The sequence below is a fragment of the Haliotis rufescens genome, unplaced genomic scaffold, assembly GCF_023055435.1.
Source record: "Haliotis rufescens isolate VD_foot unplaced genomic scaffold, xgHalRufe1.0.p SCAF_2, whole genome shotgun sequence".
NCBI classification, from domain to species: domain Eukaryota; kingdom Metazoa; phylum Mollusca; class Gastropoda; order Lepetellida; family Haliotidae; genus Haliotis; species Haliotis rufescens.
Window position 1 is genome coordinate 51,213,930 of NW_025963890.1, and position 23,717 is coordinate 51,237,646.

Sequence of the window (23,717 nt, forward strand, 5' to 3'; positions counted from 1 at the left end):
TGGACTTTTTATGTTTGGCTGACTGCGTATAAGGATGATACATTGTCTTATTACTGCAGTATCAGACAATTTGTCAGAGAAACGAGTTCTAGTGGAAAAGCTTCTATCGTGGTTATCATAGCGTTGCTTCGGCTATCAAATAATGTGCGCTATTGCATCTATCTCTGAGGTTTATACGTTTTATTGATTAACAATTCTTCATGCCATGGCGTTGTATGTGTGAGGGGTGTCGCTTTTCTTAAAACAAATTGCAGGTAGACGCTTTGGAAAACATATCTTGCTACTCTTAATCCGTGTACATGTTTTCAGATTAGTGTCAACTGAATTGAATTAAACCGTGAACGTGTTTCCATCTGGTTCGATATTTAAGTCTACACCCGAGCCCTCTGACGTCAATATACATGTCTAGCCGATTATGCAGTGTAGAATTACCTGGTCAAGGATTCCAAACTCTATGTATAAAGATGTTGGTCGTTACGAGTCTGCCACAGCATCAGGTTTACTAATAAATGTGAGCGCATATATTTACGTTGGTTCAACATCATGAGTGAGACTCCGATAATATGTTTTTCGATTACTGTATATTGCTGTTTAACAACGAAACTGAATTTAGTCCTGGTATATAAGCCGAATAGCTCCCACAATGTTCCGGAATGGGACATATACCAGGCCTAGTCCACAAAGAAATTGCCGTAAAAAGGTACCTAACATCGTCAAAGTGTCCCCTGACATCGTGTTAACTTACTGTGCCCTAGAGTCCCAATCAGTGTCCTATCAACGTTAGGGTTTGACCTGAGCCAAATGCTCAATCATTGATTGCCTCTCAAGATAAATGGCTTTCAAATGTGTCTGGTCTAAGTATTAAATCTATCAATCGGCCATGCTTATATCTTCTAAGCATTCATATCTCCCTCAAGAACGTGAGCGGTCTGACTTCTCGACGGTTGGAATGTGGCGCCGATGGTATATGGCCATCTTAATGAAGACCCGCAGGCAAGTACGGCGTGCATGAGCCATAGTCGGATGTTGTGGTGTTGGCACGTTCTCCGGACAACCACTGAGGGAGGAGATACAGGTCTCGACAGGGGGTCAATAATGCTGCTGACCAGGCAAAAGTCGTCTGCTTCCAGACAACTACTACGGAAATTGGCTCATCGTGAAATCTGGAGTTGCAGACTTTTTTACAAGCCTGGGGTTATCATTGACAAAATTGCGTCAAGACGATGTGAACTATGCGGGTGAGAAGCAATTCGTAAACAGTTTGGAGGAAACCTGATGACCGTAACTTGCTTCAGGCTTGAAATGCCACTTACAAGCTCGTGAAATTACGCAGTCAATACTTATTTCGCCGGAACTTCCGTAGTTCCGGCTTAAGGGATTAAGATGGCTGCGTTCAAATCCCCAGTGACTTCTGTTGGGTTTTATAAACAATACAGTTGCCGTCACGAGTTAAGTTAGAAACAGCTGGCGACCTCCTTCCTCGCAAAGCGTACATTAAATCAAATGACTTATATAAGGTTGTGTTTCAAAAGTCCAACTTTTACCCTTTCATCATTATCATTGTGTATGACAAGCAAACCTCTACCGTTAATTTCAGTATGAATCCCATTAAAAACATGAAATGTAATTCTTAACAGAACTGATCCTGATTTTGAATTCCTAGTAATCGGACTAAAAATGTTCATGCCTTGGGCCTTAATATCCTGCATCACATACCACTTAGACCAATCACTCTCGTTGGCAATGGTCCCGCGTGTTTATGCTTCGTTATCTTTAACCATAAAACTCTATCGATCATTGCTTTTTGCATCCGATACTGTCATTTGCTACCGCGAAATATATCGGAAATTCAGTTTTTGCGTGACCAGTCTGGTTTGATTACGCTTGTTCAAATGTTGAATTTGTTCTCCTGGCAATTCGGTTTCAGAGAACACTATAATGCTTGCAATACCATCATTCAAAATGTCGGTTTCATCAAAATAAAAACAAATATGTCTATTTCAGTTAAACAGACGACCATGTGACACTCGATTTGTTCGTGATTTCAACTATACGCAATATATATTGCATGGTTTGGTCACATCCATTCAATACTGGTCAGCGAGCACACAAATCTTCAAGTTTTAATGGTCATCAATGCAGTCACGTCTTGGATAGTGTTGCGTTTATACAAACGTCAATGCAGTGTATTATGTGTTTATAATTAACTACTCACTGTACGCGAAGAACTCGTCCCCGATATGTTCCATTGTGGCTTCTCCGACAGGATGCTTCAGCTGTAACAGTACCAATAGCATATGTTAGTCTTGTTACATGTACAGCTACATTAAGACACTGTGCGTTCTTTGATTAACTCTCTTCCTTGAAGTGTTACTGATGCGTGGGTTCCATCATGGTCAGCATGCAACAACTAAGGGACGTACATGATGATGAACTTTGCTCTAATTATTGTAGCATTTTAACCAGTATGAATATATCAATGCTTAGAAATCCTCAATATGTGTAAAAGTATTGTAGAAGTATGTCATGTATGTAGCGGCCATAAAATTTCCGAGTCCCGTGATGGGATTCGAACCACGGACCTTCTGATAAGAGGTCGGACGCCTTGTCCACATGACCAAAGAGGTTAACCCCGTCAGCAAGCTGACAAGGTAAGGATGTCATCTGTGGGATGACTCCACGCCCTGCTACATACTCCCCCGTCAACAGAAGGCACGTCCCGGGCCGCATAGTAGGGTACTGAGGCTTATTTTGCTCAAATTTAATATGAACGTGCTCAGCCCCACGTTGGGCGCCAATGTAGCGGCCATAAAATTTCCGAGTCCCGTGATGGGATTCGAACCACGGACCTTCTGATAAGAGGTCGGACGCCTTGTCCACATGACCAAAGAGGTTAACCCCGTCAGCAAGCTGACAAGGTAAGGATGTCATCTGTGGGATGACTCCACGCCCTGCTACATACTCCCCCGTCAACAGAAGGCACGTCCCGGGCCGCATAGTAGGGTACTGAGGCTTATTTTGCTCAAATTTAATATGAACGTGCTCAGCCCCACGTTGGGCGCCAATGTAGCGGCCATAAAATTTCCGAGTCCCGTGATGGGATTCGAACCACGGACCTTCTGATAAGAGGTCGGACGCCTTGTCCACATGACCAAAGAGGTTAACCCCGTCAGCAAGCTGACAAGGTAAGGATGTCATCTGTGGGATGACTCCACGCCCTGCTACATACTCCCCCGTCAACAGAAGGCACGTCCCGGGCCGCATAGTAGGGTACTGAGGCTTATTTTGCTCAAATTTAATATGAACGTGCTCAGCCCCACGTTGGGCGCCAATGTAGCGGCCATAAAATTTCCGAGTCCCGTGATGGGATTCGAACCACGGACCTTCTGATAAGAGGTCGGACGCCTTGTCCACATGACCAAAGAGGTTAACCCCGTCAGCAAGCTGACAAGGTAAGGATGTCATCTGTGGGATGACTCCACGCCCTGCTACATACTCCCCCGTCAACAGAAGGCACGTCCCGGGCCGCATAGTAGGGTACTGAGGCTTATTTTGCTCAAATTTAATATGAACGTGCTCAGCCCCACGTTGGGCGCCAATGTAGCGGCCATAAAATTTCCGAGTCCCGTGATGGGATTCGAACCACGGACCTTCTGATAAGAGGTCGGACGCCTTGTCCACATGACCAAAGAGGTTAACCCCGTCAGCAAGCTGACAAGGTAAGGATGTCATCTGTGGGATGACTCCACGCCCTGCTACATACTCCCCCGTCAACAGAAGGCACGTCCCGGGCCGCATAGTAGGGTACTGAGGCTTATTTTGCTCAAATTTAATATGAACGTGCTCAGCCCCACGTTGGGCGCCAATGTAGCGGCCATAAAATTTCCGAGTCCCGTGATGGGATTCGAACCACGGACCTTCTGATAAGAGGTCGGACGCCTTGTCCACATGACCAAAGAGGTTAACCCCGTCAGCAAGCTGACAAGGTAAGGATGTCATCTGTGGGATGACTCCACGCCCTGCTACATACTCCCCCGTCAACAGAAGGCACGTCCCGGGCCGCATAGTAGGGTACTGAGGCTTATTTTGCTCAAATTTAATATGAACGTGCTCAGCCCCACGTTGGGCGCCAATGTAGCGGCCATAAAATTTCCGAGTCCCGTGATGGGATTCGAACCACGGACCTTCTGATAAGAGGTCGGACGCCTTGTCCACATGACCAAAGAGGTTAACCCCGTCAGCAAGCTGACAAGGTAAGGATGTCATCTGTGGGATGACTCCACGCCCTGCTACATACTCCCCCGTCAACAGAAGGCACGTCCCGGGCCGCATAGTAGGGTACTGAGGCTTATTTTGCTCAAATTTAATATGAACGTGCTCAGCCCCACGTTGGGCGCCAATGTAGCGGCCATAAAATTTCCGAGTCCCGTGATGGGATTCGAACCACGGACCTTCTGATAAGAGGTCGGACGCCTTGTCCACATGACCAAAGAGGTTAACCCCGTCAGCAAGCTGACAAGGTAAGGATGTCATCTGTGGGATGACTCCACGCCCTGCTACATACTCCCCCGTCAACAGAAGGCACGTCCCGGGCCGCATAGTAGGGTACTGAGGCTTATTTTGCTCAAATTTAATATGAACGTGCTCAGCCCCACGTTGGGCGCCAATGTAGCGGCCATAAAATTTCCGAGTCCCGTGATGGGATTCGAACCACGGACCTTCTGATAAGAGGTCGGACGCCTTGTCCACATGACCAAAGAGGTTAACCCCGTCAGCAAGCTGACAAGGTAAGGATGTCATCTGTGGGATGACTCCACGCCCTGCTACATACTCCCCCGTCAACAGAAGGCACGTCCCGGGCCGCATAGTAGGGTACTGAGGCTTATTTTGCTCAAATTTAATATGAACGTGCTCAGCCCCACGTTGGGCGCCAATGTAGCGGCCATAAAATTTCCGAGTCCCGTGATGGGATTCGAACCACGGACCTTCTGATAAGAGGTCGGACGCCTTGTCCACATGACCAAAGAGGTTAACCCCGTCAGCAAGCTGACAAGGTAAGGATGTCATCTGTGGGATGACTCCACGCCCTGCTACATACTCCCCCGTCAACAGAAGGCACGTCCCGGGCCGCATAGTAGGGTACTGAGGCTTATTTTGCTCAAATTTAATATGAACGTGCTCAGCCCCACGTTGGGCGCCAATGTAGCGGCCATAAAATTTCCGAGTCCCGTGATGGGATTCGAACCACGGACCTTCTGATAAGAGGTCGGACGCCTTGTCCACATGACCAAAGAGGTTAACCCCGTCAGCAAGCTGACAAGGTAAGGATGTCATCTGTGGGATGACTCCACGCCCTGCTACATACTCCCCCGTCAACAGAAGGCACGTCCCGGGCCGCATAGTAGGGTACTGAGGCTTATTTTGCTCAAATTTAATATGAACGTGCTCAGCCCCACGTTGGGCGCCAATGTAGCGGCCATAAAATTTCCGAGTCCCGTGATGGGATTCGAACCACGGACCTTCTGATAAGAGGTCGGACGCCTTGTCCACATGACCAAAGAGGTTAACCCCGTCAGCAAGCTGACAAGGTAAGGATGTCATCTGTGGGATGACTCCACGCCCTGCTACATACTCCCCCGTCAACAGAAGGCACGTCCCGGGCCGCATAGTAGGGTACTGAGGCTTATTTTGCTCAAATTTAATATGAACGTGCTCAGCCCCACGTTGGGCGCCAATGTAGCGGCCATAAAATTTCCGAGTCCCGTGATGGGATTCGAACCACGGACCTTCTGATAAGAGGTCGGACGCCTTGTCCACATGACCAAAGAGGTTAACCCCGTCAGCAAGCTGACAAGGTAAGGATGTCATCTGTGGGATGACTCCACGCCCTGCTACATACTCCCCCGTCAACAGAAGGCACGTCCCGGGCCGCATAGTAGGGTACTGAGGCTTATTTTGCTCAAATTTAATATGAACGTGCTCAGCCCCACGTTGGGCGCCAATGTAGCGGCCATAAAATTTCCGAGTCCCGTGATGGGATTCGAACCACGGACCTTCTGATAAGAGGTCGGACGCCTTGTCCACATGACCAAAGAGGTTAACCCCGTCAGCAAGCTGACAAGGTAAGGATGTCATCTGTGGGATGACTCCACGCCCTGCTACATACTCCCCCGTCAACAGAAGGCACGTCCCGGGCCGCATAGTAGGGTACTGAGGCTTATTTTGCTCAAATTTAATATGAACGTGCTCAGCCCCACGTTGGGCGCCAATGTAGCGGCCATAAAATTTCCGAGTCCCGTGATGGGATTCGAACCACGGACCTTCTGATAAGAGGTCGGACGCCTTGTCCACATGACCAAAGAGGTTAACCCCGTCAGCAAGCTGACAAGGTAAGGATGTCATCTGTGGGATGACTCCACGCCCTGCTACATACTCCCCCGTCAACAGAAGGCACGTCCCGGGCCGCATAGTAGGGTACTGAGGCTTATTTTGCTCAAATTTAATATGAACGTGCTCAGCCCCACGTTGGGCGCCAATGTAGCGGCCATAAAATTTCCGAGTCCCGTGATGGGATTCGAACCACGGACCTTCTGATAAGAGGTCGGACGCCTTGTCCACATGACCAAAGAGGTTAACCCCGTCAGCAAGCTGACAAGGTAAGGATGTCATCTGTGGGATGACTCCACGCCCTGCTACATGTATATGCTAGGGACAGTGAGGTAGCCTGGCGGTAAAGTCTAGTGTCCCCACCGTGAAACTGCTGGAATATTGCTAAAAACAGCGTAAAACCATATTCACTCACTCACTCATGTCCTGATTACACTACTTTCCAGAAATGGGTTTATTTGATTTCACGTTAAAGGCTAATATGTCCAAGGTTCGTAAGACTGCTAGGAAGGTTGCAAGGAGGTAGCACCGACTATGGCCCAGCACAACGAATTTAACCTTGTATTTTGAAAAACGAATTGTAAAGTTCATATTCATCATTGTTCATTCTATGTTTTTTTCAATGCATTATGTCGATCGACACTAGTCATAGCCCAGAGTGATATTTAAACATGGCATCAACATACTGCCATCGGCATGAAGACAATTGTCAATTGCAATCCATTATATAAATACACAACCAGCATTAACGCTCGTTCTATACAGCGATAAGATATTCGCCGTCGGGATACACTCACATCCGGTCAATCCACACATTGTGACCACCCGACCCTCATTTGTGTCGACTGTCACGAACGATATCTCGTCCTTGGAACAACTTTGTTCCACAATCCCTATTGTGACTATTTCACATAATTTGACCCTTTAAGGATTTAAATCCAGTGATGATGTTTTTGTAGTCCATGTTACCGCATCATCAATCTTTATTCAGAGTCCGACATGTTATTGGTAAGGACAATTCCGATTAATGTGTGAATTGTGTACTGCATCATCATCATCATCATCATCATCATCATCATCATCATCATCATCATCATTATTATTATTTACAAATTAAATAAAAAATGCAGCAAAGAGGGTTTGGGTGATCCTGGCAGTCAGGCTGGTTAGGCTAGTCATCAGTCAGGGCCCATGCCCCCTCTGCACGCAGCCCAGCAAGCGCTGCCTAGTCAAACCCACCCAGAACTTTTCGGATAATGTGAAGACTCCCCAACACCGCAGTCTTCTGCATTACCCAGATTGTCAGAAGGCCTGTATTCCTGGTAGCAAACCCGGGTACTCTCCCGATGTTAGTCGATTGGGAGGTACCAAACCTAAGGCACCGAGAACAATGGGGAGTCGGACAACTTGGTACTTGGGATGCAAGTCTGACATTTCGAAAGCGAGGTCTGCATATTTGCCATGTTTTTCCTCAATCTTGTCAATCACATTATTATTTTTATTATTATTATTATTATGATGATGATGATGATGATGATGATGATGATAATTATCTGCAAGCAATTACCTAATGTTGGAGAATATTCCGTTCTTCTAGTTAATTATCGTAAAAGCCATTTCCTTGTGTCAGGAAACCTGAGTATTTTCAGATTAATGGAATGGTGAAGGCTTTAATACAGCCATTATAGCTCAGCTGTATGTTTTGAAGAGCTGATAAAACAATCAGGCGCCTCATCACAAGGATGATTCAGATATCAGATTATGTGTCGGGCTTTCTGCTGTTTGCATAACAGCAGCTGGTTGGTTTAATGGCGCTTTGAACAGAATTTCATATATTTAGCTGCATGACAAGTAGTTGTGAGAAGTAGATTTGCGCAGGGCGCTTATTCATGTTTTCCACTTTGGTGAAACCTAAAACCACGGATATGGTGCTGAACACCCGAGATCATTAAGGGGCGACTCTGGGATTCGAACCCAAGATCACCGGATGTTGGCACGGTTAAGGAGCTCAACTCAAGGGAATTACGGCGCCTTAAACCTACTGGGCATCCGGTGCATGCAGAGAAGGTACCAGAACAATGAGCATTGTTCGCTTTGTCAGTATACTATATGTTTGTTTGTTTGTTTGTTTGGTGTTGAACGCCGCACTCAGCAGTGTTCCAGCTTATGATGGCAGTATGTTAATAATCGAGTCTGGACCAGACAATCCAGTGATTGACATCATGAACATCGATCTGCCCAATTGGGATACGATGGCATGCATTAACCAAGTCAGCCAGCGTGACCACCCGGTCGCCTCTTACGACAAGCATAGTCGCCTACAAACAGATCCCTAGCATACAATGTTGCCCTAAAATGGGAACGGATGGCATTGAATTCCGAACAAACAAAATCACATTTGGTTCATGTCGTATCTATATAAAGCAGCACATACCCTCACCATGGTGAACGTTTGACACTCTCGCAACCTCGCCGACCCCGCCACGATCAAGCCCAGTGCTATGCACGTCAACACAATCCCAGTCGTCAGGATGGTAGCCTCTCGACACTTCTCGGGGCGTCGCATATTCCAGAATCTCTTCTTTATAACATAATGTTGCTTTTTCGGTTTAGGGTGAACACCATTCCACAAACCATTCTCACAAGCTAACACGGGCACATCGTCTCTGCGTTCTACGTCATCATTTAATGTGGAGATGTGTAGAGGATCTGCCGAACTCTCGGTTTCAGACTGTTCCGGCCTCATGTTGCGGATGCGAATGTCTGAGTGACATGTGTCTTCAATGTCGTGATCAGCTGAAAGAGAAAACTGGGTTTAGTTCAGGTAAAAATACAAAATCACGTGCTCCTAGAACCCAACGTGGTAGGGCATGTTGGCAAAACAGGCTACTGAACATTGCCTGGTAGATTTCCTTCAAGATATGTCCAGACGTTTTAAGACTGAGCGCACATGTGTCAAACTACATAAGTATGCATCCCACAAATACATGTAGAATAATTAACTTACATAAGCGTCACAACTACACAGTCTACATAACACAAATAGAATAACTCGCATTTGTGTCAAAACTACACTCGCATGCTTAAACACACACAAATTTCACAAGGACACAAGTATGCATTACAAATAGAATGACTCACACAAGTCCCACAACTACACAAGTATGCATAACACAAATAGAATACCTCAGACAAGTTACACAGCTACACAGCCGTGCACAACACAAATAAAACATCTCACTGAAGTAGATTTTTTCAAAATGATTTTCCAAGTGACTGCCCTAGAGTTAAGGTAGCCAACACGACTGGATCTGGATGGGTCCAGCTGAGTTTGTATATTGCCTCAGTTGGTTGATTAACATAAGGTATAAGTCCAAAGGTCAAACACAAACAAGAGCATCAAAGAACATGACGTGTCCCCACGACCATTCCAAATTCCAATGGGCATATAAAATATTGATGGATTTAAACATGTTCCCCCAAATAAATCAGGATTCATTTGAAACCAACCTGATTCCAGGGAAACAAAGAAAAATGCAAATTTCAAAATCCCTATATCGCCAAAATTCACCACCTGATATATGTGATGGGTAATGCTGTGCGTAAATCCATTTTGTAGATTCCTTATCCTGGAATTCTCCGGAAACGAAATGATTACAGACTGAAGGACAGAATGACGGAGGATGAAAATACCCATAAAACCCCCGAATATAGAAAGACAAACACCCATCTATTTCCTGTTAGCATCTACCATAATTTGCCTAGAGTTGCTTGCTTCATAAATACCTATAAATTGGGAGGGAATCGATTGTTGTCCATGTTAGTCCATCATTAAATTGTGCGAGTACATGCGAGGGACGAAACATTACTTAAAGTTCAGAGCGAGTCGTCCTGTCATACATTGACTTTATACACTAATACCCGCTCCCCGGCCTAAAATGGTATACTGTAAACAGGGAATTTTTTGCGACCGTTTTATTATTGCGAGTTTTGCAAACGAGACTCAATCGCAAAAATTAAAAACGCAAAAATAAGTATAAATAATACATACATACTTTATTCATTGCAACACGTCATCAAATGTTGAAATCATCAACCAGAACCACAAGTTACTCAATAAGTTAAAAACACAAATGAATGCAGAATGGTCACACAATACATCACAAATGACAGTGTAAACAGACCAATCAGTGTCACTGTTACCTCACAGTAATCCTGCCTTCTTCCAACCTCGCTTGATTGCGTCAGTGTCCTTTGCAATTTTGTCCACAATTTTGTTTGCATTCAAACTCACAGTCATGACACTGAGTTTAGTCAATTATCGTATTTGATAATTGGTCGCAATCCCTTCTGGTCAACTATCCGGCCAACTCAGATTAACTAATAATCGAGAGGTCATCTCAACACGGCAACTCGCAAAACGCAATAATATCTCGTCGCAGTATTGTCTTTGGTGTGGTATTCGCAATATTTTAACGGCGCAGAAATAAAGCTGTTTACAGTATCCATATGACTAAGGGTATCGCATGGATAAAACAGAAACATTTCCAACAATCTTAAATGTTTAAGGCTTCAGCTAGATCTGCGTTCTGGAGTGATAAATAGACACAAGGCATCAACCAGTGCACGTCCGCTATGACACGCACTGGTGAACTAATCAGATTATAAGGTGTAGAACAACATACTCCAGTAAGTGCATGGATACAAGATTAGTTCGCTACTTTAACCTTTGGTTGATTCAGCAGGGAATACACAGCATAGAAGACATATATGAGCAACCTTTGGAAACCCTGCCACAGATGATGAATGTGTGGGCAAGGTCGACATCAACGAATTGAAAGCCTTCGCGACAAAACCCCGACGATAAAGCAGATTTAACCGTTTTTCAGATCTCGCAGCGTGAGGTCGAGTCAGTATTTAAGAGGGATTCCTATGGATATAACCTAGACACGAGTTAATTACCGCAGAATATGACAAGGGGGAGACCAAGTGCGACCACAGAAGCGAGACAGTGAAGTCTATTTTGGTGATGACTCAACAGCTGGTATCAAACAGGGAAGGAATCAGATGGGGCATCTATGTGGAATCAGTTGACGGACAAACGCGACGCCTAACCACGAAAATACCAGCATCACGACAACATGTTCTAGAGTCAGCTGACATAAGTAGCCGGGGTCTGGCACCTCTGTTCCCTGCATCTGAGACTGTCGTGAAGAGAGAGTTATGTCTTTAGAGTATTGCGCCATGAGATCAGAGGGGCTTCAGTAATGAAGCATGTACTTCTCCCAACAGCTGGTACCGAGAGATCGTTAATGTGAGGAGGGGTAGACAGGGCCTTTCGCGTGAATATATGAATAAAGTCTGGTGTGTTGAAATAACTAAATAAGTCTCGCTGGAATATATGCAGCAGTTATCCTTCATTGCAAACTTTGAAATCATTATTGTATCATATCCCGCTGCATACATATTGGATACTAGAACACGTAATAGATTATCGTTACAGATCAAAGAAGGTACTTTGTAACAGGGCAACTGGAGCGTTGAACGTATGTAGTAAATCATTAGAACCGCTACCATCACAACAACGACGACGACATCTCCACCGTCATCTCTCCCCATCTCACCATCAATACAACGACGACTACATCTCCACCGTCATCACTCCCAACCTCACCATCAATACAACGACGACTACATCTCCACCGTCATCTCTCCCCATCTCACCATCAATACAACAACGACGACATCTCCACCGTCATCTCTCCCCATCTCACCATCAATACAACGACGACTACATCTCCACCGTCATCACTCCCAACCTCACCATCAATACAACGACGACTACATCACCACCGTTATCACTCCCCACTCGCCATCACTACAACGACGACTACATCTTCACCGTCATCACCCCCAACCTAGCCATCAATACAACGACGACTACACCTCCACCGTCATCACTCCCAACCTCACCATCAATACAACGACGACTACATCACCACTGTTATCACTCCCCACCCCGCCATCACTACAACGACGACTTCATCTCCACCGTCATCACTCCCAACCTCACTATCAATACAACGACGACTACATCACCAACGTTATCACTCCCCACCTCGCCATCACTACAACGACGACTACATCTCCATCGTCATCACTCCCCACCTTACCATCAATACAACGACTACACCTCCAACGTCATTGCTAACGCTACCACTCCCCACCTCACCGTCACTACAACCGCCAGTTCATCTCCAGCACCATTAATAAGGCTACCACCTCATGGCTTCGCCATCACCGCAACAGCCAGCGCCAAAATTCCAGTATCACTGCCACTTTCCCTTCTTACCAACCAACACTACAACCACCTGTACCATTACGGAGAAAAAGTGCCGGTGCAAGAGTAAGGCGCCGGTATCACCTAACCATTACAAGGAATACCCCTGCCATTGATATGCCACTAATATCGCTACAGACAACCACACAACAACATTTAACCACCACCACCGTTACTACCATCGCCATCACCACCACTGCCGCTATGAACCATATCATTCCTACATTCTCAAGTAGGAATGATAATTCCTTCTTGTCGAATACCATTACGCAGATAAGACTACAGACGCTTTGGAAATACACGACTCTTGGGGTTTTGTCTGTAAATCAATCATTGCAGTGAAATATTATGAAGAATACAGCTCCTGGTGTGAGCTAGCGCCATATAACCGTGTATCCTGAGGAGGTGCGCCGTCGGTTTGATGTCAATAACATTTTCACAATTCAGATACGGTTCACGGCAACACGACACCACGGTCTGGCCACGTCTGACACGTATCAAGGCAGCAATGCGTTATTGTCGTGTCACGGCTATTGGGCGCGCGATTTTAGTCATGGCCTGGCCTCGTAATTACATACATGTAGCGAGGCCACGCGATGGCGAATACGTATCAAAGTCACGCGCAGCAGATACGTATAAGATACGCATCATTCGGCGTCAGCTACGTGTAGCAGGACGTCGAGTCATCCCACAGATGGCATCCTTACCTTGTCAGCTTGCTGACGAGATTAACCTCTTTGGTCATGTGGACAAGGCGTCCGACCTCTGATCATAAGGTCCGTGGTTCGAATCCCATCAAGGGACTCGAAAATGTTATAGCCGCTACATTGGCGCCCAACGTGGGACGTTCATATTAAATTTGAGCGAAATAAGACTCTGTACCCTACTATGCGGCCCGGGACGTGCCTTCTGTTGACGGGAAAGTATGAAGCAGGACGTGGAGTCATCCAACAGAAGACATCCTTACCTTGTGAACTTACCTCTTTGCTCATGTGGACAAGGCGTCCGACTTCTGATCAGAAGGTCCGTGGTTCGAATCCCATAAGGGGATTCGGAAATTTTGTGGCAGCTACATATGTATTACGGAAAAGCAACTGAAGATATTAAGGCAAGGCCCCGCTTGATTATTTGGAGAAGCGGTTCATGTTATAACCGAGTTCAGTATAACTAAGTAACACGATACAGTATCAATATATATGTGAGCTCTAACAATGACAATGACTTAAATAAAAGAGACAAAAATGCTTTCCATCTTCATTAAGAGTCAGTGACAGCTTTTAGCAGTATACCAGTTACATCACGGCGTGTCAGCCAAATGTGAGAGGAAAGCCGAAGTAATGCAGCCTTCGGGCGTTTAACACTTGGTATAACCCACCAGCACGGGTATAAAGCTGACTAGCTAGAAACATAGTCGGGGCGATCCGGGATTCAAATCCACAACCATAGGTTTCTGGCTTCCCTGAGGGGACACAACTCCGCATTAGACGACTGGGCCACCCGTGCTCCCTTTATACATGTAATCATACGGAATATCTGCTTACACAGAGCCCATTGTATAAAACCGGCGATAATGGGTATAACGCAACACATGTTATATTTGGGATAACACTTTCTTAGTAAAGTAAAGATTTCTTTTTCTCGTGTTGATAACGGGTATGTGTTTATGAATCACTGTAATATAATGATGATACAAGATAGCTGACATCAGAAACGCAAGCAAAAGCACGTCACAGAAACACAAAGAAACATATAAAACAAGAATAGGGAATCGTTGTTGATACTTATGCGTCAAATTGTGATATGTCCTCTATATGTCCACAATACCTCTTTTTGAAAGCTTTATAAGGCCTTGAATGTTGTAACATTGATCAAACAACGTTTGAGTAAGAGTCGTATGATGTTCTTTAAACTCCCTTGATCCACAGGTAATAGCATACTTATCTGAACACAGTTGTCATAAATGACACAAATGTCATAGGCAAGCGATGGTTCAACGTTCATATGTAAGATTTAAGTAGATTCTTGATCATTCTAGCATATTTTCGCCATATTTAAAACATAACCATATGACATTAAGATGAATATCAATAATTATACATGATAGCATTCGATCTGTCATGAGCGAGCAGACACAGTTCCTCTGGAAATATCATCCATGAGAATATCATAAATACAACAAAATCAGGTCCAGCAAAGTTAAAGAAACATATAAAAAGATCTCAATAATAACAATATTTCAGAAATTAGAGGTGAAACGTATAAAAAAATATAATATTATATAGTTCATCCTTTCAAACTGCCATACAGCGTTTTGTTTGTTGTGTAACGAAACGTTGGGAAATGTGTACTTACTTAATGTTAAAGTCCTTACTTGAAATGAAACTGAATATGCTTCATCGAATCCCTTCTTCGTCTCCAGGGTATCTGTACAACATTTGGACTATCCCTATCGATCGTTAAGAAATATTTATATCTTACCTTGACGTGAAACCGATATTTGCAAGGTTGATGTAATCAAACACATATCATTGAAAATACCATGGATATCATTTTGTCTTTTATCATCACAAGATGAGGAATGTTTTAACATATGATACTTAATGGAAACGGTATGGAAATCTTAAGAGGGTAGTGCATAAGGAAGAGAATTTATGGATGTCAACTTCTTCAAAATGAGGAACACAACGTTTTGGGGTGTATGCATGTACTCTGAAACGTTGTGTTCCTCATAATAAAGAAGTTGACATCCATAAATTCTCTTCCTTATGCGTATCACTTCAAAATGCCTTTCAAAGACTTGAGGATCGTACAATGTATAGTATAACAATAATTTAAAAACATGATTAAAATAGCATTTCGGTTTACGAGCTTAAATAACCATTCCTGCCAGCCAAACGTTACGTTTAATGTCACTGACGATAAGCTACAGATCTATCGCTGTGAGAGTTGAAATATTGGTAAATGACCATAATACATCACTCACTAACTCACATTATGACTGCACATATAAAGTGACACCTACCCCTTTCTGTTCCCGATACCTATGCATCTGTTTCAAGACAGCTATTAATATTCATGATCCCTGTATTCACTGTTGCCGAGGACGATCCTGTGATATATGGTACTCCGGAATTAGCGTCTGCTGCTTTTCTTGATATATCCCTCCGCGCGGTTCTCTTTCTATAACTGTGCTCCTACACACAGGGGAATACCTCGTGTTGAACATCAGCTAAAGGATCCTGGAACTTGTCTTCATTCCAACAAATCGTACCTTTGCGAGTTTCCGTGATATCAACGTCTAACCGAAGCCCCACCATTACAAGTATAAACAATCTCACAGCCCGATGGGGGACTTCGGGAACATACTAGAACTACTAGAAATTGGATTTCCTCATCAATATGCTCGATGTGTGCAAATCATTCAAACTGAGTACAGTACGGCCGTCTGCGGCATTGTAAAACATCGTACTCTCAGCAGACTGGAATGGCCCAGTTTAAGGTTCAGGGCCGACCACACATTGAATACCCCCTTAGCATGCTTTCATAATCGTATTGTAACTAGGGGGATTTTGACATGGTGGTGAAAATGCAATTATGATGTTTACTTGAGGGCTGATCGCAGTTTGTTATTTCCGCGAGGGATTGAAAAATTATACGGAAATTGAATCATGTTTCAGTCAATGTTCGAGGGGCTAAATAAAACAGTGCGTCTTTCTGATATAGATACGAGGAGGTATTATATATAATGAGTTAAACAGGCCAACACTTCTGACGGAAAATGTAAGCTTTCATATAGTGAGACGTAAGCTGGCGTTATTCCCCCACACGTTTCTGTACAAGAACGCAGTCTGGTATAAGCAGACTTTAGAAATGGATTGAGCAAGAAATTGATGAAGTGTTTTCAGATGGTAATGTCTTCGACACAAGTATCAATTATTTTCTAACTTGAGATAGGAATGTAGTTTTTTCTTAGTGCAAATTCCTGTTTTCCTTCTATCTGCGAAAGGCATCGTCCATATATATGTCGTGCATAGCTTCCTGGTTAAATATTTCTTATCAACGTTCCTTTACCTACTTTCGTTATTTTGAAACACCTTCACGCTGTCGCTGACGGTCTCTATCGTGTTTTGCCACAGTGTCCCCGTGGACATCTGCTTGATGTGTCCAGTTTCTCCCAGAGCAACAAACACAAGCAATTAATGTCAATTTTCAACCACTTAGTTCTTGAGATGTGGCAGATAAAAAAAAGAAAACCCACTGCCTAAAGTTACCTACCAAGGGAATAGTGAAAAAGTACGACTTCATTTGAATGAACAACGTTAAAAATGTGGTGTGACCATGTTTTAGTGCAACTAATCATCAATCTAGAGATCAAACTGCCGGCCATGCCAAACCCCCGTAAGTAATTGACAATAAACTCTAAAAAGGAAATTCAATTTTCTTCCTGATAAGGTTTTCTCTCCTAATATGTTTCAAACGATCCTAAATTTAAATGAAATTGCCAAGCCGTAAAAACGTAAAGGTTTGAATCCACAGTAAGGGCACAACGGAAAGCATGGCGTCCATCGGCGCGCATTAGCTGATTTGATTAACTCGTCCTCTGCTGTTAAAGACGGGAAGCTGTATTTAGGATAAGAACCAAGCTTTCTTCGTGGCTACTGCTAAACGTCTCGGATTTCTGCTATTACAACGTAAACAACTTTTTATCGCCGTTGTACCTTGCATGCATTGATGTGTGATCTTACAGTTCCATGACGCTGTCGTGAGGATGGTCTCGCTGCCTTGGCGTCCACGCCTATAGGTTCACTCAGTTGTATTAACGTTATAGTTTACATCAACAAACAAATCATTAGATCACGTCACGGTCAACCGTTCAACACAGATTGGATTTCAGCCAGTAAATCAAGTGGGTATTATATGAATGTGAAGGGTTTAGCTGCGAAAGATGGCACATCAATACGGTACGAGCCGACGGCTGACAGTAGTCCTGTCTTGAGGCGGACGTTGACGTTACTGGTTAACAAAAGTCATTGACACAGACTGTTGATTGGGACATCTATTTAAACTACAAATACACACGGACATTTAATTTCAAGCCTCTCTCCATATCACTAGATAGAAACTGATCTGGCGTAACATCCCCGAGGACATATTCACGGGTATTAATTGATCAAGCTGTATCTTACTGCAAAACACAAACGAATCACGTTGTATTTCTTTATGACGAGTCATGTCCAATATGATTGTCCCACACGATGGGCTATACGGACTTTGGGATTTGGTATGATTGACAATGCGTTTGTTTTATGTTAGAGTTATGGATTTTCCATATTCTCCATTGAAATGGTTTCTGTTTTATGCCACATCGAGGATCCTGTTACGTGATCTAATCCTTGAAAGAAATAAGCTGCGGCTTCCGCGGAGACATCTTGAAAGGAGCGCCCTGTCCCTGGCGGACCGAGGGCTCGGGGGACGTAATTTCAAAGCCTAACCTAGCTGTTTCATGTCACAGTTTTCCTTTTATCTCTGCAGGACTTTTCCGGATGTTAATTTCGTTCTGTTGTGTAATATGTTGTCCTCTGTATCAAATCTGACTGGTTGGAAGTTTCAAAAGGTTTCTGATGCCTGCTACAGCCCGGAGGATTATGTTCTACACACATCGTAATGCTTGTATGTAAGGTCAGGGATGAAATATATATGAGAAAATATGGGATCAAAGCAATATGATGTCGTACAAGGCTTAATTACTGTCTATGACGGCAAATATAAGTGCTCCTACACTTCTGGACTATTTGCGGAGTCATTGATAGATTTGATTTCTGTACAATGCTTCAACTAACTTGTCTCTTCGCCTCTACTTCACATCAGATTAAGGGATGAGGATGGGCGACGGGAAAGGGAGAGGAATGTAGGTGTGGGCAAACGAGTCTTTAACAATATTCTATCGAACAGTATGGATATGCATGAATCTTCATATTACTGTTATGCCTTATCTGAAATGGCTGGAAATAATTTCTATGCAACCGAGTTAATATACAAAATATTTAATTATTAATGAAGAGGAACATTGATCCCCACCAGATCAATGGACCCGTGACCCATGCTTGCCGTAAGAGGCGACTATGCTTGTCGTAAGAAGCGACTAGCGGGGTCGGGTGGTCAGGCTCGCTGACTTGGTTGATGTAGGTCATCGATCCCAGTTGTGTGGATCGATGCTCATGATATCAATCACTGGATTGTCTGGTCCAGACTCGAATATTTACAGACCGCCGTCATATAGCTGAAGTATTGCTGAGTGCGGCGTTAAGCAACAAAACAAACAAACAAACAAACCAGATCAATATATGTTAAATGTTAAAAGTTGAAATGACAATAAGCACAACCTAAACATACAATGGTTTGCATGTCATGCTTTCATGATTCAGTCATAGAGCGCACATTGCCCAAGAAATCTGGCAGGAAGCTGCTCAGAAGCGCCAGGTTACAACAGCAAACCTGATCTAGAATCGATTTGCTGCTGAAGTCTGGTGTGAACTAGCTTCTGAGTATACATGTCTGTAAAATCACATCAGAAGCACCTCATCCCAGACCAAGGAGGCAATTGGCATCGAACTCCCAGGAAGCATGCCATAATTACAGTTGGGCCACAGACAAAAATGACAAGAAGGCTCATTTTGAAGTTGCGCGAACATTTGCCTACTGAGATCACTGATATCCAATCACAGAGTATGAAGTAGGTTATTTACTATGAAGCACGAACTGTCTGCTTCTGAGAATATCATCAAAGTGCGCCAGCATGACCAAAGATGGTGCGTGGCACTGTTCCCACCTACCTACCCTTTTCCAGCAGTTGGACATGAACAGAGGCAAACTGGGTCTTATACAATATTGATATAGGCACAAGACGGAGGGAATGTTTGAATGTCTTAATTCACTCAGGAAATTGTTTAATCTCGTCAATAGATGTTCAGACGGGCCTGTGATAAGAGGAGATGTAACGGGGGAATGGGTATAGACGTTGTCCCCTCCCTCCCACGACACAAATCAATTTCAGTCAGGAAAATGAAGGGCATACGAATGAAACACGAGGTCATGAGACTGACCTACCACCAAACTCGGTTTACTAGATTTGAAGAAATTAAATACTTGATGGAGAGACGTTCATGCAATATTCATGATCCCTCGTCACTTATTGACACATCGCTTATCTTTCTTAGATTGCCTGCCGCAACAATTCTACATTTCGATCGAATCTGGTCGGATTCACTACACCAAAGCTGAAATGATTAAAATTACCACAATCATCGTGATAGCGAAAACGTAATTTAAGAGGTATTCAAAGTTAGATAATGAAAGTAAATCTAAAGTTGATACGGTCAAATAACATCTCATAAAGTTGGTTTGATGCTGAAGCACATACGCGATAACACACATACACACTGTCAGTGGGCATGTAACTACGACGCTTTAATGATCATCTGCGTTGTTAACACGCAACTGCATCCCTCAAGCCATACATCCGTGAAGCCTCTCCGCCCTCCAGTCCTCATCTCCTCTGGACGCTAAAGTAAGGAAAACATCCCCATAAAACTGATTCAGAAGGCTGGCTATGTAATACGCCGTTGTTAGATATTCAATATTAAACATATGATCCAAGTATAGACTAGGTTCCATGAAAGGACAAAAAATCATTTGCCCACTTTAATGCATATTTGAAAGTTTCCGAAGTTTATGTGTTCGTGTCTGTCAGATGAGGATATGGGGGTCGTAAATGCCGTATCTCCACAGCTAGATAACACCTGTGACGCCCCATGCTATCAGAGTGATTGTCGTTGTTACAAGGTGGATTACATGTTTTATAGTACGATGTCTGCTTGGACGAGCCGCATCACGACATCGCTGTTATTTCAAATGCTGATGAGTGCAGCAGATGAAGTTGGGTTTAGTGTATGAAAACATTTTTTTTTCTGATGCTGCTTTTCTACATAATTGCTCCAATGAATAAGCACGTTTCACCTATGATTCGTGTATGTACTTCTATATTCAGCGTGTGTTCTTTACATTTGTTCATTCATTAGATCAGAAAACAAAATGTTTGTAAGAAGAATTACGCCTCTCTGTTGATTACCAGATCACCTTTGCCGGAATATTCATGCAATAAGGCATACGGTTAATCTAAACGTTATTCAAAACAGTTTGATAAAGTGTTGTTCTATGAATATTGAAGACATATGACAATCATATACATAGCTCCATATGCTTCGGATCATCGTGTTAATATCCTGCTGTCATCAGTATTCACTTTGGGAGATTTTGCCAATGGGAGAAATTGACATAAAACAATCATTGACGGCCGACCTAGATAAACGTTGAAAAGGCAAACGTCGTACTTTTCAAATGACCGTCCACCGCTTAGTCATGTCATTTCGAAGTGGCAATGCACCCTTAGAGTGAGTGATTGGGTATGGGTTTAAGCCGCTTTTAGCAATATTCCAGCAATATCACGGCGGGGGACACCAGACATGGGCTTCACACATTGTACCCATATCGGGAATCGAACCCGGGTCTTCGGCATGACGAGCGAACGCTTTAACCACTAAGCTACCCGACCACCACGCACCCTTAGTTTTAAGGTTAAGGGAGGTATCTTGTGCCTCAGAGTGTAGGCTTCTTGTAAAACAGCACAAACGTCTTATCATGATATACGTCTAAAATATTTCTACTTTTCGTGTACTTGTACAATGACGTGGTTGCCATGGCCAGTGACGGGTCATGCGCAACATTTTCATCCTATTGGACACCTATATAGCAGCCCTTCCTTTTCTGCATATTTCCTCGTGGTATTATCCTTGTATACCAGAACTCGGGTACTTTTATTCAAAAGGTGCATGTATCAGGGATAGCAAGGCATGATGTATATGATCTAACAACTGGCTGTTCTGGCAACCTAGAGTTTGTTGAGCGGCTCTGACAACAAGAGGCTGATATGTAGGTCATTTGATGCAAGAATTATTCGCTTCCTCGCCAAGACGTCTGAAAATGCTGGAAACAGATCGAATGACTTTGTTTTTTCAGGCAAGTGCAGAAACGTAAGTAAACATATAAAATATCATGTTGCAGAGATAGTTGCGCAAGTGGAGGAGATTATATCCCTCTAACGCCAGTCAAAGGACATATGTGTTACAGCTAAGTGACCTGTATCAAATAACGCGAACAAAACATAATATTATTTATATACCCCTGTGACCCCATCTGTCGTCTACTGACGTCACGTGACGTTCAACTCTCGCGAACTAATACAGCAATCGGTAGTAAGGTGTCAGGAAGCCGGAAGTCGTCTGCCACAAGAGACTCCATGTTGTCATGCATGTTTACATACACCGGCGCCTTCAAAGAGCTGGTAAATTAAATGCCGTGCCCACTTCAATTATCGAAAGTATTTTTTTCAATCTGCATTTTAAGGAAAGGAAGTGTTTGAAGGGCCATGGGGGCTGCACGTTGCCAAGGACATTACAAGAAACACCAAAAACAGTCATCGTGTTTTTTTTCCAAAGCCAAGCTGCCATCTGATACAACGGTTTCATATCGAAATCTTATTTTTCTTTGAAACTCAACTACATGTCACTTTGTTACAAACCGTTTTCATTTTTTATACACATTGGCAATGGATCGACGGTGTTCATGATGTAGCCTCCGTTAAGGTGTGTTCTGTTGAAGTCTTATAATCTACTAAGCATCCTGTGTGTAATTTGGAGACGGTGGAGGAGCAACCAGTTATTGTAAGATTAATCTCGATTACCAGATGTTAAGGCTATGCACGCGTCATATGAATTAGTTTGTCCCCGCGTAATTGGTGGCGAGGAGAGTCCTATTATCTTCATGGTCTGGTGCCAAGGTCCATGACGTCTTCTCTATTTTGCCAGGTCTGTGTGAGGACACAGTGCAAAATAAGATCGGGCAAACCGTATTACAGATCCGTGTAGACGAGTCTTACTTTAAAACTAATTAAAGGTCTGACACCCGTCTTGGTCTAAACTGTCTATTTGGCCTGGTTGTACAATTAGGTCAGTGTCATCGGCGACTGGAAGCTGTGTTGGTAAAGATACGGCGACGCTCCTTGTGTAGGTGAAGTCCCTGCATGATGATATAGAGTTGTACTCAAAGTTTACTTGAAACTGTTGATCCGTTATCTGCTGTAGCTAGCACCGATTGTCTGATAATGCAAGAATACACATGTGTTCTGCTATAGTTTGGTTGATTGTAACAGAGAGTGCACTATGTGACTGTGTTCTGCTGTAGCTAGGGTCAATTGTCCCTAAGGAAAGATATACCTCTTCTGTAATTTGTTTGACAGTGCCGGAATGTGACTGTGCCCTACTGTATTTCAATGGCTAATTGTAACAGAGTAGGGTCGGGTCGGGTGGGTCCTGAGTAGGACCTGGCTACCCACAGTACTACCCGGACCCGTGGTTAGTCATGTGACATATTGTTTAATGACAAAAACTCACTACAGCTCAGCGGTTACACTACAAGTCGCTAATCTTCGCATTTCTTTCTGATGATGCACACATTCCTCTTGACTTGTATACATGTATGTTTGAGTAAAGATAAGCTTTAGTCAACTTCAGTATACGCATGATTTGATCGTTTTATAAGAGACCATATAGCTATATGGTCTCTGGTTTCATACATGTATCTAAACAGTTTCTGCCAGGGCTACAGTTAAACTATTCCCAATTAGACATTGTGTTCCCAACTCTTGAGACCTACAGTGGATACCCGGGTAGGGTCAGGTAGTAGGGGTCAGGTAGCCGGGGTCGGGTAGTCGGGGTCGGGTACCCGGGTAATACATTTGGACTCGTCCCAGCCCTTTAACAGAGTGTTGGAATATGGTTTCCGTAACAAAGATATTAGAATAATTGCGTTATGCCATTACATTAGAAGCGTCAGCAGCTATTGATCGCCAAGGTTATACAAGTATATTCAATTC

The 23,717-nt window shown here is 43.7% G+C and overlaps 1 protein-coding gene across 5 annotated transcripts in view; it reads right to left on the minus strand.

Moving 5' to 3' along the window:
- Nucleotides 1-23,717, minus strand: part of LOC124114346 — a 47,131-nt gene that overhangs the window by 12,192 nt on the left and 11,222 nt on the right. For 2 of the 5 annotated variants that reach the window (XM_046474858.2, XM_046474861.2), the window contains exons 2-3: nucleotides 8,822-9,183; nucleotides 2,216-2,276 (exon numbers count right to left, since the gene is read on the minus strand). In XM_046474858.2, coding sequence (XP_046330814.1) covers nucleotides 2,216-2,276; nucleotides 8,822-9,133 — 373 coding nt within the window. In that variant the 5' untranslated portion in view covers nucleotides 9,134-9,183. Of the gene's footprint in view, nucleotides 1-2,215; nucleotides 2,277-8,821; nucleotides 9,184-9,394; nucleotides 9,443-15,749; nucleotides 15,995-23,717 lie in introns of those variants that run through there. The other 3 variants (XM_046474860.2, XM_046474859.2, XM_046474862.2) reach the window with 3 other exon arrangements.